The sequence below is a fragment of the Phyllopteryx taeniolatus genome, chromosome 11, assembly GCF_024500385.1.
Source record: "Phyllopteryx taeniolatus isolate TA_2022b chromosome 11, UOR_Ptae_1.2, whole genome shotgun sequence".
Taxonomy (NCBI): Eukaryota; Metazoa; Chordata; class Actinopteri; order Syngnathiformes; family Syngnathidae; genus Phyllopteryx; species Phyllopteryx taeniolatus.
Genome location: NC_084512.1, coordinates 2235645 through 2248184, shown reverse-complemented (window position 1 = coordinate 2248184; position 12540 = coordinate 2235645). Strand labels below are relative to the sequence as shown.

At 45.9% G+C, this 12540-nt stretch overlaps 1 protein-coding gene across 6 annotated transcripts in view; it reads right to left on the bottom strand.

Moving 5' to 3' along the window:
• The window catches only part of eno4 (enolase 4), a 59710-nt gene that overhangs the window by 25145 nt on the left and 22025 nt on the right, over positions 1-12540 (bottom strand). For 5 of the 6 annotated variants that reach the window (XR_009790819.1, XM_061790156.1, XM_061790157.1 and 2 more), the window contains 3 exons: positions 4444-4512; positions 3799-3963; positions 3566-3691 (listed from right to left, as the gene is read on the bottom strand). Coding sequence is in view for 5 of the 6 variants with exons in the window: in XM_061790156.1 (XP_061646140.1) it covers positions 3566-3691; positions 3799-3963; positions 4444-4512 (360 nt within the window). In the remaining variant the exon portion in view is untranslated. The remainder of the gene's footprint in view (positions 1-3565; positions 3692-3798; positions 3964-4443; positions 4513-12540) is intronic. The other variant, XM_061790158.1, reaches the window with a different exon arrangement.

Genomic DNA, 12540 nt, shown 5'->3' with positions numbered 1-12540 from the left:
GATTTGCCCGCTCTGTATGGCCGTCGGTTTGGGGTTGGTAGCCGAAAGACAAACTGGCTGTTGCTCCCACCGCCTTGCAGAACTCTTTCCAGACTGGGATGAGAACTGAGGACCCCGGTCGGATACAATGTCAATAGGAATACCATCAAGTCTGAACACGTGGAGGACAAGAAGATTAGCAGTCTCAAAAGCAGAGTGCCATTTGGGAAGAAGTACATAGTGAAGACACTTGGAGAACCGGTCAATAATGGTGAGGATGATGGTGTTACCTTCAGATGGGAGGTAGGCAAGTGACGTAGTCCAGGGAGATGTGGGACCAAGGGCTACTCGGAATGGGTAAGGGGCAGAGCAGACCAGCTGGGGGTTGATGGTGATGAGCTTTACCTCGGGCACAGACGGAGCAGGCTAGGACAAACTCTCGGGTGTCTTTGACTAGGCTGGTCCACCAGAAGTGTTGCTGGATGAAATGAATGGTGCGGGTGATGTTGGGATGACAGGTGAGCTTGGAGTTGTGGGCTGAAGGTTGTCAGAGCGTGCAGAATCGGGTACGAACAGTTGGTGAGGAGGTCCGGTCTTGGAATCCGGGTGAGTCTTCTGAGCCTCTTTGACCACCTGTTCGATCTTCCAAGTGGCTACTCCCACGAAGCATGAGGAAGGGAGGATGGATTCTGGTTCAGTTTCACTGGAGGGGGGGTGCAAACATACGGGAGAGGGTATCAGGCTTGCCATTGCGCGAACCACGGCGGAAGGAGAGGCAGCAATTGAACCGGCTCAGAAATAAAGCCCAGCAAGCTTGCCGGGGATTAAGGAACGGAGATAAGATAGGTTTTTGTGGTCAGTCCATATAATAAAGGGTGTAACTGTCCCCTCCAACAAGTGCCTCCACGCCTCCAGGGCCCAAACGATGGCCAGCAGCTTACGGTTCCCGACGTCATAGTTCCGCTCCGATGTACAGAGGCGACGGGAGAAAAAGGCGAGGTCCTTGCTGAACACGAGGGATAGATAATAATCTTCAGGGACCCGGGAGAGATCGGTAGGAGTAACTGGTTGCTGAGGTGTGCTGGAAGACGGGACAGCCGAAAGGAGACGAATGACAGAAGTGACTCCAACCAGTGATTGACAGGTGGGTCCAATCTATGACAGGGTTGTGTTGTTTGAGCCAAGGGATGCGAGGACAAGTGGCGTCTCGAGGGAAGGGATGACAAATAATTGCAGTGTTTAGCGATGATTCCCAGAAATGTGCAGGTTGAATGGTACTGTTTGGTGGGTAACAGGGAGATGAGTCGACCGCATTCACTCGCGAGTATCCGTAAATCCATTGAGTAGGATGCTACCGAACTCGAACCTTGGGTGAGAGCTAGGAGGTGCCGAGTGGCTTCCCTACCCCTCACTGGGTGATCAAAAACTTTCGTGAGTTCGGATATAAATGAGTCTAGTGAAGGGAGCATCGGGGAGGAATTAAACCAAAGTTCAGTGGCCCATTTAGCAGCTCTGCTGCGGAGGAGGTTGCTAATGTATGCGGACTTTAGATCTGTCCGTTGGATATCTTAGCGGTTGTAGGTCGAATACTAGAGTGCAGTTTAATAAAAATGTATTACATGAACCGAGGTCCCCCGAGTAAGGTTCGGGATGAGGAACATGTGGCTCTTTGTACGAAAGGCGGGGTTGGTCGGAGGAATATTCACCGGAGGATTGCTGAGGTGAGTCTATGAGGACAGGAGGGAAACTTGTTGTGTAAGGGCATTTAATGAGGTTATGATCTTGCGGAGGGCTTTGTCTTGTCTGCGGATGTGCTCGCCCTGATGGGCGAGCGCTTTCCTCAACGCTTCGGTAGTCACTGGGTCCATCATGGCCCGAGTATTCTGTCACGATTCAAAGTCGGATGTGAGTAGAATTGGACCCAAGAGCAGACTGAGGCGGCGGGAGTAGTTTTCAGAATGGTTTATTGCAGGATGGCACAGGGTAAGGATATCCAAGGCGAGGTGGTGAGCCGTCGGGAACAAGGAGCGAGCAAGAAGCGGGAACGTGAGCAGGTGGTGTGGCTTGGTGGCGTGGCTGGAGCAGGCAGCGCGGCGGGGAAGGCACGGAAGGAACAATGGAGGCGGGAGAGAACAAAATCGGATGAGTACAGATGCGGGTCATCGGGTAATTACTTGCATACCACAGAAACCTTGAAGTACGAGTGTTGGCCAGTGAGTCACAGACAAGTGTCAATACTCAGGCGGCGGCTTCCCGGAACTGACAGGCTTATATGCAGGCAGTGATGAGTGCTGATTGCAGACAGGTGCGTGGGCAAGGTGATGCTGATTGCTGGGGAAGAGAGAGGGAGGGAGAGCGGCAAGGCGCAAAGTGCCATCCAAGCTCCAAAGGAGGAACTGCAGGGCACAGATCATAAGTGAAAACCTACTATCAATAGGTTTTGAAGGGGTAATAAACTAAGCCGCCCCTTGACGATTGGTTTTGAAGGTGCAAACATTTTTATCAGCTCACTTGTTTTCTTATAAAGGTTCAATGCACTTGTTTATCAAATTTGTTTTGGTAAATACATATGGATTTTAAAATAGATTAAATACAGTTTTTAATATATGTACAGATTTATTAAACAAATATTTTCATTAAAATATATTTTTATTTTGTTGGTAAAATGACTCGCAAGGACCTGAAACTTAAAGTGTAGGACTTGACTCGGGTCTTGGAGGCAAAGACTTGACACTTGACTGGGTACTTGAGGGCAAAGACTTTTGCGTAAGTGTATACATCACACGTCGAGTGTACTATATGGACAAACATCTGGGCACAAGCAAATATGGAGCTGGACACCTCTTTTCAGGTATATTACGTATGACTGTCTCAAGGAAGTTGGGAGTCTGTCTGGGGTTTTTTCTCCATTCATCCAGAAGGGCATTTGTGAGGTCAGAGGTCACTGATGTTTGGCCACAACTCTGTTCGAGTTCATTAAATGTGTTGGATGGGGTAGAGACCAGGGGTCTCAAGTTTTTTCATAACAAACTTCTCCAACCATGCATATATAACCTTGTTTGGCGCACTGGGAAACATTTGGAGGAGAAAAGGGCCTCCCACAAACTGTTCCCACAAAGCTGTCCAAAATTCCTTGGTAAAATTATGATTCAGGGGCCATAAAGAAAATAAGTAATAAATCACTTTTGTCTATGAGGTGCACAGAGTGGCAATTACACTATTCCACTAGATACAGTATGATAGCCATCCATCCATTTTACATAGGCCTACTGATTTTCAGTAGCCTCTCCAATGTGAGATGCGGGGGTAAAATTGGACTGGTTGTCAGACGATCGCAGAGCAGATATGAACAAACAATCATCCACACTTAAACCTTTGGTTAATTTAGAGTGTCCAATTAACATACCATGCATGTTTTTGGAATGTGTGAGGAAGCCACAGTCCCTGGAGAAAACCCACTAAGTTAATTCTAAATGGATTAAACTCACATGTATCAATGCCTTGCACTAAAGTCACAATGTAATGGACCAACATTTTTTTTTCTGTTTTCATGACCTTTGTTCATATCAAAGCTATAGACACATACCTCCCTCCTGAGAGGGTCAATTAAAGCCACAACTGCAGTATATTTGCTGATAAGGGTTTGATACATGGCCACTAGCTCGTCTGGAGACTTATGAACTCCTGCTGCAATCTCGTACTTTTCTTTGGTCTGAAATGGAGACAGAAAAAAAGGCACGCATGCAGCTCTCAGCACAACTCACGGTCCCTGTCAATAGCATGGATCACTTACTCAAACTTACTTGCTAATACACTTACATAGTCCATGAGGTCAGGCCCCGCACAGTTCATTGCCAGATGGATCTCCGTTCCCAGTTCTAGTGCAAGGTTATTGCAGGCTTCAGTGATCAGATCCAGAGCTTGTTCAGGACGATCAAAGTTCACAGGCAACACACCACTGTCACTCAGAATTGCCTGTGTGACCTTGGCGAGAACACAAAGTCCATCGAATTAAGTGAATTATCTACATCTATAAAGATATTAGAAATACATGTGTACTAAATAAATGAGCCTTTAAATGGAATCCGCTTGTATAGGTCTGTGTAAAAAAAAAAAAAAAAAAAGAAAGTAGCTGTGTAGGACTGACAATAAATGCATGCTTATTCATGGTTAGGATGAATGAGACAGTTGGGATTGCAAGGTTATGGCAGTTGAATGTGCCACTTACAATTTCCATTGTTAACATTCTGTTTGCCAGTGTGAGTGATTGAATAATCTTTTCAACAAAACTCCAGACCTTCATGTCTGAATTAATTTGAAGATTAGTTATAAAAACTCAAAACATATTGTATTTTTCAAGGGATGCGCAAACAGAAAATCATTTGCCATACTGTTCTCATAAAACCTGTCGAACTTGCTCTTCCATTCCTGTTCTCACTACCAATAAATGAAAATTTGCCTCACCCCAGCTTTTGATGAAGTGCTCATTATTCTCATCATTTCCTTCTGTAACTGTGTTGTCATTGTGATGATCTGTTAAAAGAGGTCACAGTTGAGCATGACACACGTAGAAATGCTTGAGTGACTGTCTAAACAGTGCAAACCCCTTGATAAACAATGGAGGATGTGTGCATTTACGAGCACATAAATTCAAAATAACAATGGTTGAACACAAGGCTGTGGTGTCTGTGTCGCTTCTTAGTCATTCAAGTCACGGTTATGGCAACTGGAGTCTTTTTGGTTGTTCAAGACATTTCACCATTAATCCAAAAGACTTTCTTACATTTAGAGTTCCCGTATTTATATCTCAAGGAGGGTTCCCCTATTTATACCCGGGGTTGGTCACATCGAGGGCAAAAACAGGAGGTGGAATGTTGTTGTCCCTTACATGGCTGGTTTGTTAGGGAAAGGAAAGAAACAACAAAAACAAAAACATACTATTGCACTTCAAACGCAGCAACCCCATAAGACAAAAGCTGGTTCACACCAAGGACAAAATCCCTCAAACCAAACTCAATAATGTTGTTTATGCAGTGCAGTGAAGTGATGAGCGCAGTGGCCTCCGCATGGGAAAGACCAAGCAACCCGTACACAAATGCAAAGCACAAACAGAAAGTCAACCTCTCCAGATCCCGAGTCAGGAGTCATTTGCATCTCAAAGAAAAGGGTTAAGCGGAATGACAGCGAATTAGGAAGCGAACTGAAACTAGCCCTGTTGCCGGACTACAAATAGAGGAGCAATCGGTTGTGTGTGTAGTAGTGCTACACTTATTACCGATACCAGTACTTGACCAAGGTATTTTGACATCAAAAGTAACACGCTACCAGTTTTTTTTTTATTTTTTAGTAAAGATAAGGGGTTTAACAATTTGTTTGAGTAATGATTCGATTCATATCACGTTTCATGGTTGCGAAAATGAAACAATTCAGTGGCTGGAAATCGATTCAGTTACTTTTTAGCCACAAAACATACTGGACAGTGCAGGTGAAATTTCTTGGATTCTTGTTTCTTGTAAGGGAATCGGGTAAAAACTAATTGTCATTAAATATAAAGATTTTCCTGATGTACAGTACTTTCCTTTAATGTGTCTTATTGTGTACTGTACTGTATGTGTTTTCTAATAGATTATGAGTCTGCTTAAGAAAAGATTGTATTGCTTTTCAATAAAAGAAAGGGGGGAAAAAAGCATCTAATTGTTATTTACATTGTTTCAGCAATTATTTTATTGTTGCGCCATTTTTTTTCCCAGAGAAAATAGATGTTTGATTGGTGTTATAATTATGATATGATGATGATGATGATGATTATAATTATATTATTGGAAAAAAATTTCCACTGTAAGGTGTGCCCAACTGGACCCAAAGTTTGAGAATCCCTGTTATAAATAGTTAAATAGTAATGGCTAGAAAAAGCTGGTTCACCCTTAGGTGATGTTTTCATAAGGAAATTCTTTTAGGAATAGCGTTAACAATACATAGAGAACTACATAAATGTAATAAATGTGAGCCTGAAACAGCATCCAGTAGTTGATATTGTTGCTGGTTCTCCTCGTTTGCCTGAGTTTGCCCTCGAGACGACTCTTGCTATTTTTGTTAGCAGCTAGGAAGCTAAGCTAAGCTAACCAGCGTGAAAGGCTTCAAAGTGCACACCGCTTTGTCGCAAGTCACGCACATCCATCCTTGATCACTTCTCACTAGCCTCCTTCTCACCTGACATCCACAAGACAGACGGACGTCTTAAACTTCCATCCATTCATTTTCCGTACCGCTTCTCCTCCATCCCAGCCATCCCCGGGCGAGAGGCAGGGCACACCCCAAACTGGTCGCCAGCCAATCCCAGCCAATCGCAGGGCACATACAACCAACCAACCATTCACTTCTACGGGCAATTTAGAGTCTTAAATTAACCTAGCACGCATGTTTCTGGGATGTGGGAGGAAATCAGAGTACCCGGAGAAAACCCACGCGGGAGGGGAGAACATGCAAACTCCACACACGCAGGGCCGGGATTTGAACCCCGGTCCTCAGAACTGTGAGGCAGACGTGCTAACCAGTCTGTCGCTGTTACACCATCTCAAACTTAAAAAATAAATAAATAAATATGTTTAGAAAACAAAACAAAAACCGTGGTGTCTAGGTGCTAGGGGCACTACGGAAAGGAGTGACTAGTTGTGGGGCATAGAAAAGGATACAAAGAAAAGACGACTAAGAAGAAAGTAGCCATGACAGTGCTAACTGCTATGTGCTAACTGAAAAATCAAGCAAAGTAAACGGAATTAAAAGGGTTTTTCTTGGAAATCCAACACAAACACACCTCCACTTAAAGCCTGCCATGATTAAGTGCGAGTGCGTTATTTCCTAATATCAATAAAATTGATTGATTACCTTTTAAAATGATTTAAATCGATATATTCATGTCCAGAAGGCGAACTTGCAGACCACAGATATATATATATCCGTCCATTTTCTGTACCGCTTATCCTCACTCGGGTCGCGGGCATGCAGGAGCCAATCCCAGCTATCTTCGGGTGAGTGGCGGAGTACAACCTGAAGTGGTCGCCAACCAATCACAGGGCACATACAACCATTTACACTCACATTCACACCTATGGACATTTTAGCGTGTCCAATCAACCTACCATGCATGTTTTTTCGGATGTGGGAGGAAACCGGAGTCTTCTTTTCCTCTCAGCTTGTCCCTTTAGGGGTCGCCACAGCGCGTCATCCTTTTCCATGTAAGCCTATCTCCTGCATCCTCCAAACATCACAGTCCACGGGGATTCCATTCTAACCTCATCTGTCAGCCTATCCATTACCACTGCAAACAGGAAGGGGCTCAGGGCTGATCCCTGATGTAGTCCCACCTCCACCTTAAATTTGTCTGTCACACCTACAGCACACCTCACCACTGTTCTGCTGCCCTCGTACATGTGCTGTATTATTCTAACATACTTCTCTGCCGCTCCAGACTTCCGCATGCAGTACCACAGTTCCTCTCTGGGTACTCTGTCATAGGCTTTCTCTAGATCTACAAAGACACAATGTAGCTCCTTCTGACCTTCTCTGTACTTTTCCATCAACATCCTCAAGGTTAATAATGCATCTGTGGTACTCTTTCTAGGCATGAAACCATACTGTTGCTCGCAAATACTCACTTCAGTCCTGAGTCTAGCCTACACTACTCTTTCCCATAACTTCATTGTGTGGCTCATCAACTTTATTCCTCTATAGTTCCCACAGCTCTTCACATCACCCTTGTTCTTAAAAATGGGCACCAGTACACTTTTCCTCCATTCCTCAGGCATCTTCTCACCCGCTAGAATTCTATTGAACAAGCTGGTCAAAAACTCCACAGCCACCTCTCCGAGATCCTTCCATACCTCCACAGGAATGTCATCAGGACCAACTGCCTTTCCATTTTTCACCCTCTTTAATGCCTTTCTAACTTCCCCCTTACTAATCATTGCCACATCCTTGTCCACCACACTTGCCTCTTCTGCTGTCCTTTCTCTCTCATTCATCCACTCCTCAAAGTATTCTTTCCATCTATCTAGTACATTACTGGCACCAGTCAACATATTTCCATCTCTATCCTTAATCACCCTAACCTGCAGCACATCCTTCCCATCGCTATCCCTCTGTCTGGCCAACCTGTATAGATCCTTTTCTCCTTCTTTAGTGTCCAACCTACCATACATACATATGCCTCTTGTTTGGCCTTTGCCACCTCTACCTTTGCCCTATGTTGCATCTCAAAGTATTCCTTTCGCCTCTCCGCGGTCCACTCAGTGACCCACTTCTTCTTAGCTAACCTTTTTCCTTGTATGATTTCCTGTACTGTGAGGTTTCACCACCAAGTCTCCTTCTCTTCTTTCCTGCCAGAAGATGCACCAAGTACTCTCCTGCCTGCCTCTCTGATCATTTTGGCTGTTGTGGTTCAGTCTTCTGAAAGCTTCTCCTGTCCACCGAGAGCCTGTCTCAACTCTTCCCGAAAAGCTGCACAACACTCGTCCTGTCTCAGCTTCCACCACATGGTTCTCTGCTCTGCCTTTGTCTTCCTAATCTTCATTCCCACCACCAGAATCATTTCCCATACCACCATCCTATGCTGTCAAGCCACACTCCCCCCTACCACTACCTTACAGTCAGTAACCTCCTTCAGATTACATCGTCTACACAAAATGTAATCCACCTCCGTGCTTCTTCCTCTGCTCTTGTAGGTCACCCTACGTTCCTGCCTCTTCTGGAAAAAACTGTTCACTACAGCCATTTCCATCCTTTTTGCAAAGTCTACCACCAGCTGTCCCTCCAAGTTCATTTCCTGGATGCAGTACTTAACCATCACTTCTTCATCACCCCTATTTTCTTCACCAACATGTCCATTACAATCTGCATCAATCATGACTCTCTCTCTGTCTGGGATGCTCAGAACTACTTTGTCTACCTCCTTCCAGAATTTCTCTTTCACCTTTAGGTCACATCCTACCTGCGGGGCATAGCCACTAATCACATTATACATAACACCCTCAATTTCAAGTTTCAGCCTCATCACTCGATCTGATAATCTTTTCACCTCCAAGACATTCTTGGCAAACTCTTATTTTAAAATAACCCCTACTCCATTTCTTTCCCATCTACACCATGGTAAATAATTTAAACCCTGCCCCTAAACTTCTAGCCTTACTGCATTTCCACCTGGTCGCCTGGACACACAATATATAAACCTTTCTCCTAATCATCATGTCAACCAACTCCCAAGATTTTCCTGTCATAGTACCAACATTCCATTCAGCCATAAAATTCTAAATTAATGATTATTTGCTAAAAACAATAAAGTTTATCAGCTTGAAAATTAATTATGGCTGCAACACATTCCAAAAAAGCTGGGACGGGGTCAGGTTTACCACTGTGTTACATCACCTTTTCTTTTAACAAAATTCAATAAATGTTTGGGAACTGAGGACACTAATTGTTGAAGCTTTGTAGGTGGAATTATTTCCCATTCCTGCTTGATGTAAAGCTTCAGCTGTTCCAAAAGTCCGGGGTCTCAGTTGTCGTATTTTACGTTTCATAATGCGCCACACATTTTCAATGGGAGACAGGTCAGTCTAGTACCCGCGCTCTTTTACTGCGGAGCCAAGATGTTGTAACACGTGCAAAATGTGATTTGGCATTGTCTTGCTGAAATAAGCAGGGGCATCCATGAAAAAGATGTTGCTTGGATGGCAGCATATGTTTTTCCAAAACCTGTATGTACCCTTCAGCATTAATGGTGGTTTCACAGATGTGTAAGTTACCCATGCCATTGGCACCAACACCGCCCCATACCATCACATATGTTGGCTTTTGAACTTTGCGTCCATAACAGTCCGGATGGTTCTTTTCTTTTTTGGCCCGGAAGACGCAACATTCACAATTTCCAAAAACAATTTGAAATGTGGACTCTTCGGACCACAGAACACTGTTCCACTTTCCAGATTCTCTGAACCTTTTGATGATATTATGGACCGTAAATGATGAAAAAAGAAAAGAGACTGTAAACTGTATTTGGAGAACGTGGAAGTGTTTGGGAATGACAGCAACTGAGCCGCAAAGTGGTAGGCCACTTAAGCTGACGGGGCGGGGTCAGCGGATGCTGAGGCGCATATTGCAAAGAGGTCACCAACTTCAATTGCTACAGAACTCCAAACTTCATGTGGCCTTCAGATTAGCTCAAGAACAGTGCTTCATGGAATGGGTTTCCATGGCCGAGCAGCTGCATGCAAACCATACATCACCAAGTGCAATGCAAAGCGTTGGATGCAGTGGTGTAAAGCATCCGGCCACTGGACTCTAGAGCAGTGGAGACGCGTTCTCTGGAGTGACGAATCACGCTTCTCCATCTGGCAAGCTGATGGACAAGTCTGGGTTTGGCGGTTGCCAGGAGAACGGTACTTGTCTGATTGCACTGTGCCAAGTGTAAAGTTTGGTGGAGGGGGAGATTATGGTGTGGGGTTGTTTTTCAGGAGCTGGGCTTGGCCCCTTAGTTCCAGTGAAAGGATCTTTAAATGCTTCAGCATACCAATAGATTTTGGACAAGTCCATGCTGTCAACCTTGTGGGAACAGTTTGGAGCTAGCCCCTTCCTCTTCCATGACTTCGCACCAGTGAACAAAACAAGGTCCATGGATGGACATGGATGACAGATTCTAGTGTGGATAAACTTGACTGGCCAGCACAAAGTCCTTACCTCAACCTGATAGAACACCTTTGGGATGAATTAGAGCGGAAACTGAGAGCCAGGCCTTTTTCAGTGTAATATAAGTGTGTGACCTCACAAATGCGCTTCTGGAAGAATGACCAAAAATTCCAAGAAACACACTCCTAAACCTTGTGGACAGCCTTCCCAGAAGAGGTGAAGCTGTTATCGCTGCAAAGGGTGGACTGACGTCATATTGAAGCCTATGAATTATGAATGGGATGTCACTTAAATTCATATGCGAGTCAAGGCAGGTGAGCGAATACTTTTGGCAATAGTGAATATATTATATATTTGATAATGCAGGCATTCAACCATCCATTTTCTACCGCTCATCTGAGGTCGGGTCGCGGGGTCAGTAGCTTTAGCAAGGACGCCCAGACTTCCCTCTCCGCAGCCACTTCATCCAGCTCTTCCGGTGGGATCCCGAGGCGTTCCCAGGCCAGCCGACAGACGTAGTCTTTCCAGCGTGTCCTGGGTCTCCTTCTGGTGGGAAGTGCCCAGAACACCTCACCAGGGAGGTGTCCGGGAGGCATCCGAATCAGATGCCCCAGCCACCTCATCTGGCTCCTCTCAATGTGGAGGAGCAGCGGCTCTACTCTGAGCCCCTCCCGGATGACCAAGCTTCTCACCCTATCGCTAAGGGAGAACCCGGATACCCTGCGGAGGAAACTCATTTCGGTCGCTTGTATCTGGGATGGCGGCACAGTGGGCGACTGGTAAGAGCGTCAGCCTCACAGTTCTGAGGAGCGGGGTTCAATCCCCGGTCCCGCCTGTGTGGAGTTTGCATGTTCTCCCCGTGCCTGCGTGGGTTTTCTCCGGGCACTCCGGCTTCCTCCCACATCCCAAAAACATGCATGAATTGGAGACTCTAAATTGCCCATAGGTGTGAATGTGAGTGCGAATGGTTGTTTGTTTGTATGTGCCCTGCAATTGGCTGGCAACCAGTTCAGGGTGTACCCCGCCTCCTGCCCGATGATAGCTGGGATAGGCTCCAGCACGCCCGCGACCCTAGTGAGGAGAAGTGGCTCAGAAAATGGATGGATGCATCTGGGATCTCTTTTTTTCGGTCACGAACCACAGCTCGTGTCCATAGATGAGGGTAGGAACATAGATCGACCGGTAAATTGAGAGCTTCGCTTTTCAGCTTAGCGCCTTCTTTACCACAACGGACCGATACAAAGTCCGCATCACTGCGGACGCGGGACCGATCCGCCTATCGGTCTCCCGTTCCATTCTTCCATCACCCGTGAACAAGACCCCAAGATACTTGAGCTCCTCCACTTGGGGCAGAACCTCATCCCCGACCCGGAGAGGGCACGCCACCCTTTTCCGACTTCACACTCGGCTGTGAACCACTACAGTGCGAATTGGAGATCACGGCTTGATGAAGCCAACAGAACCACATCATCTGAAAAAAGCAGAGATGCAATTTTGAGGCCACCAAACCGGGCCCCTCTACGCCTCGGCTGCGTCGAGAAATTCTGTCCATAAAATTTATGAACAGAATCGGTGACAAAGGGCAGCCTTGGCAGAGTCCAACTCCCACCGGATATGAGTCCGACTTACTGCCGGCAATGCGGACCAAACTCTGACACTGGTCATACAGGGACCGAACAGCCCGTATCAGGGGGTTTGATACCCCACACTCCCGAAGCACCCCCACACGACTACCTGAGGTACACGGTCAAAAGCCTTCAGCAATGGAGGCGCGGAACATGGTCCACTTGGACTCGATGTGCCCCGCCTCCCCCGGAACATGAGCAAGGTTCTGTCGGAGGTGGGAGTTGAAACTCCTTCTGATACGACCACAAAGTCGATCGT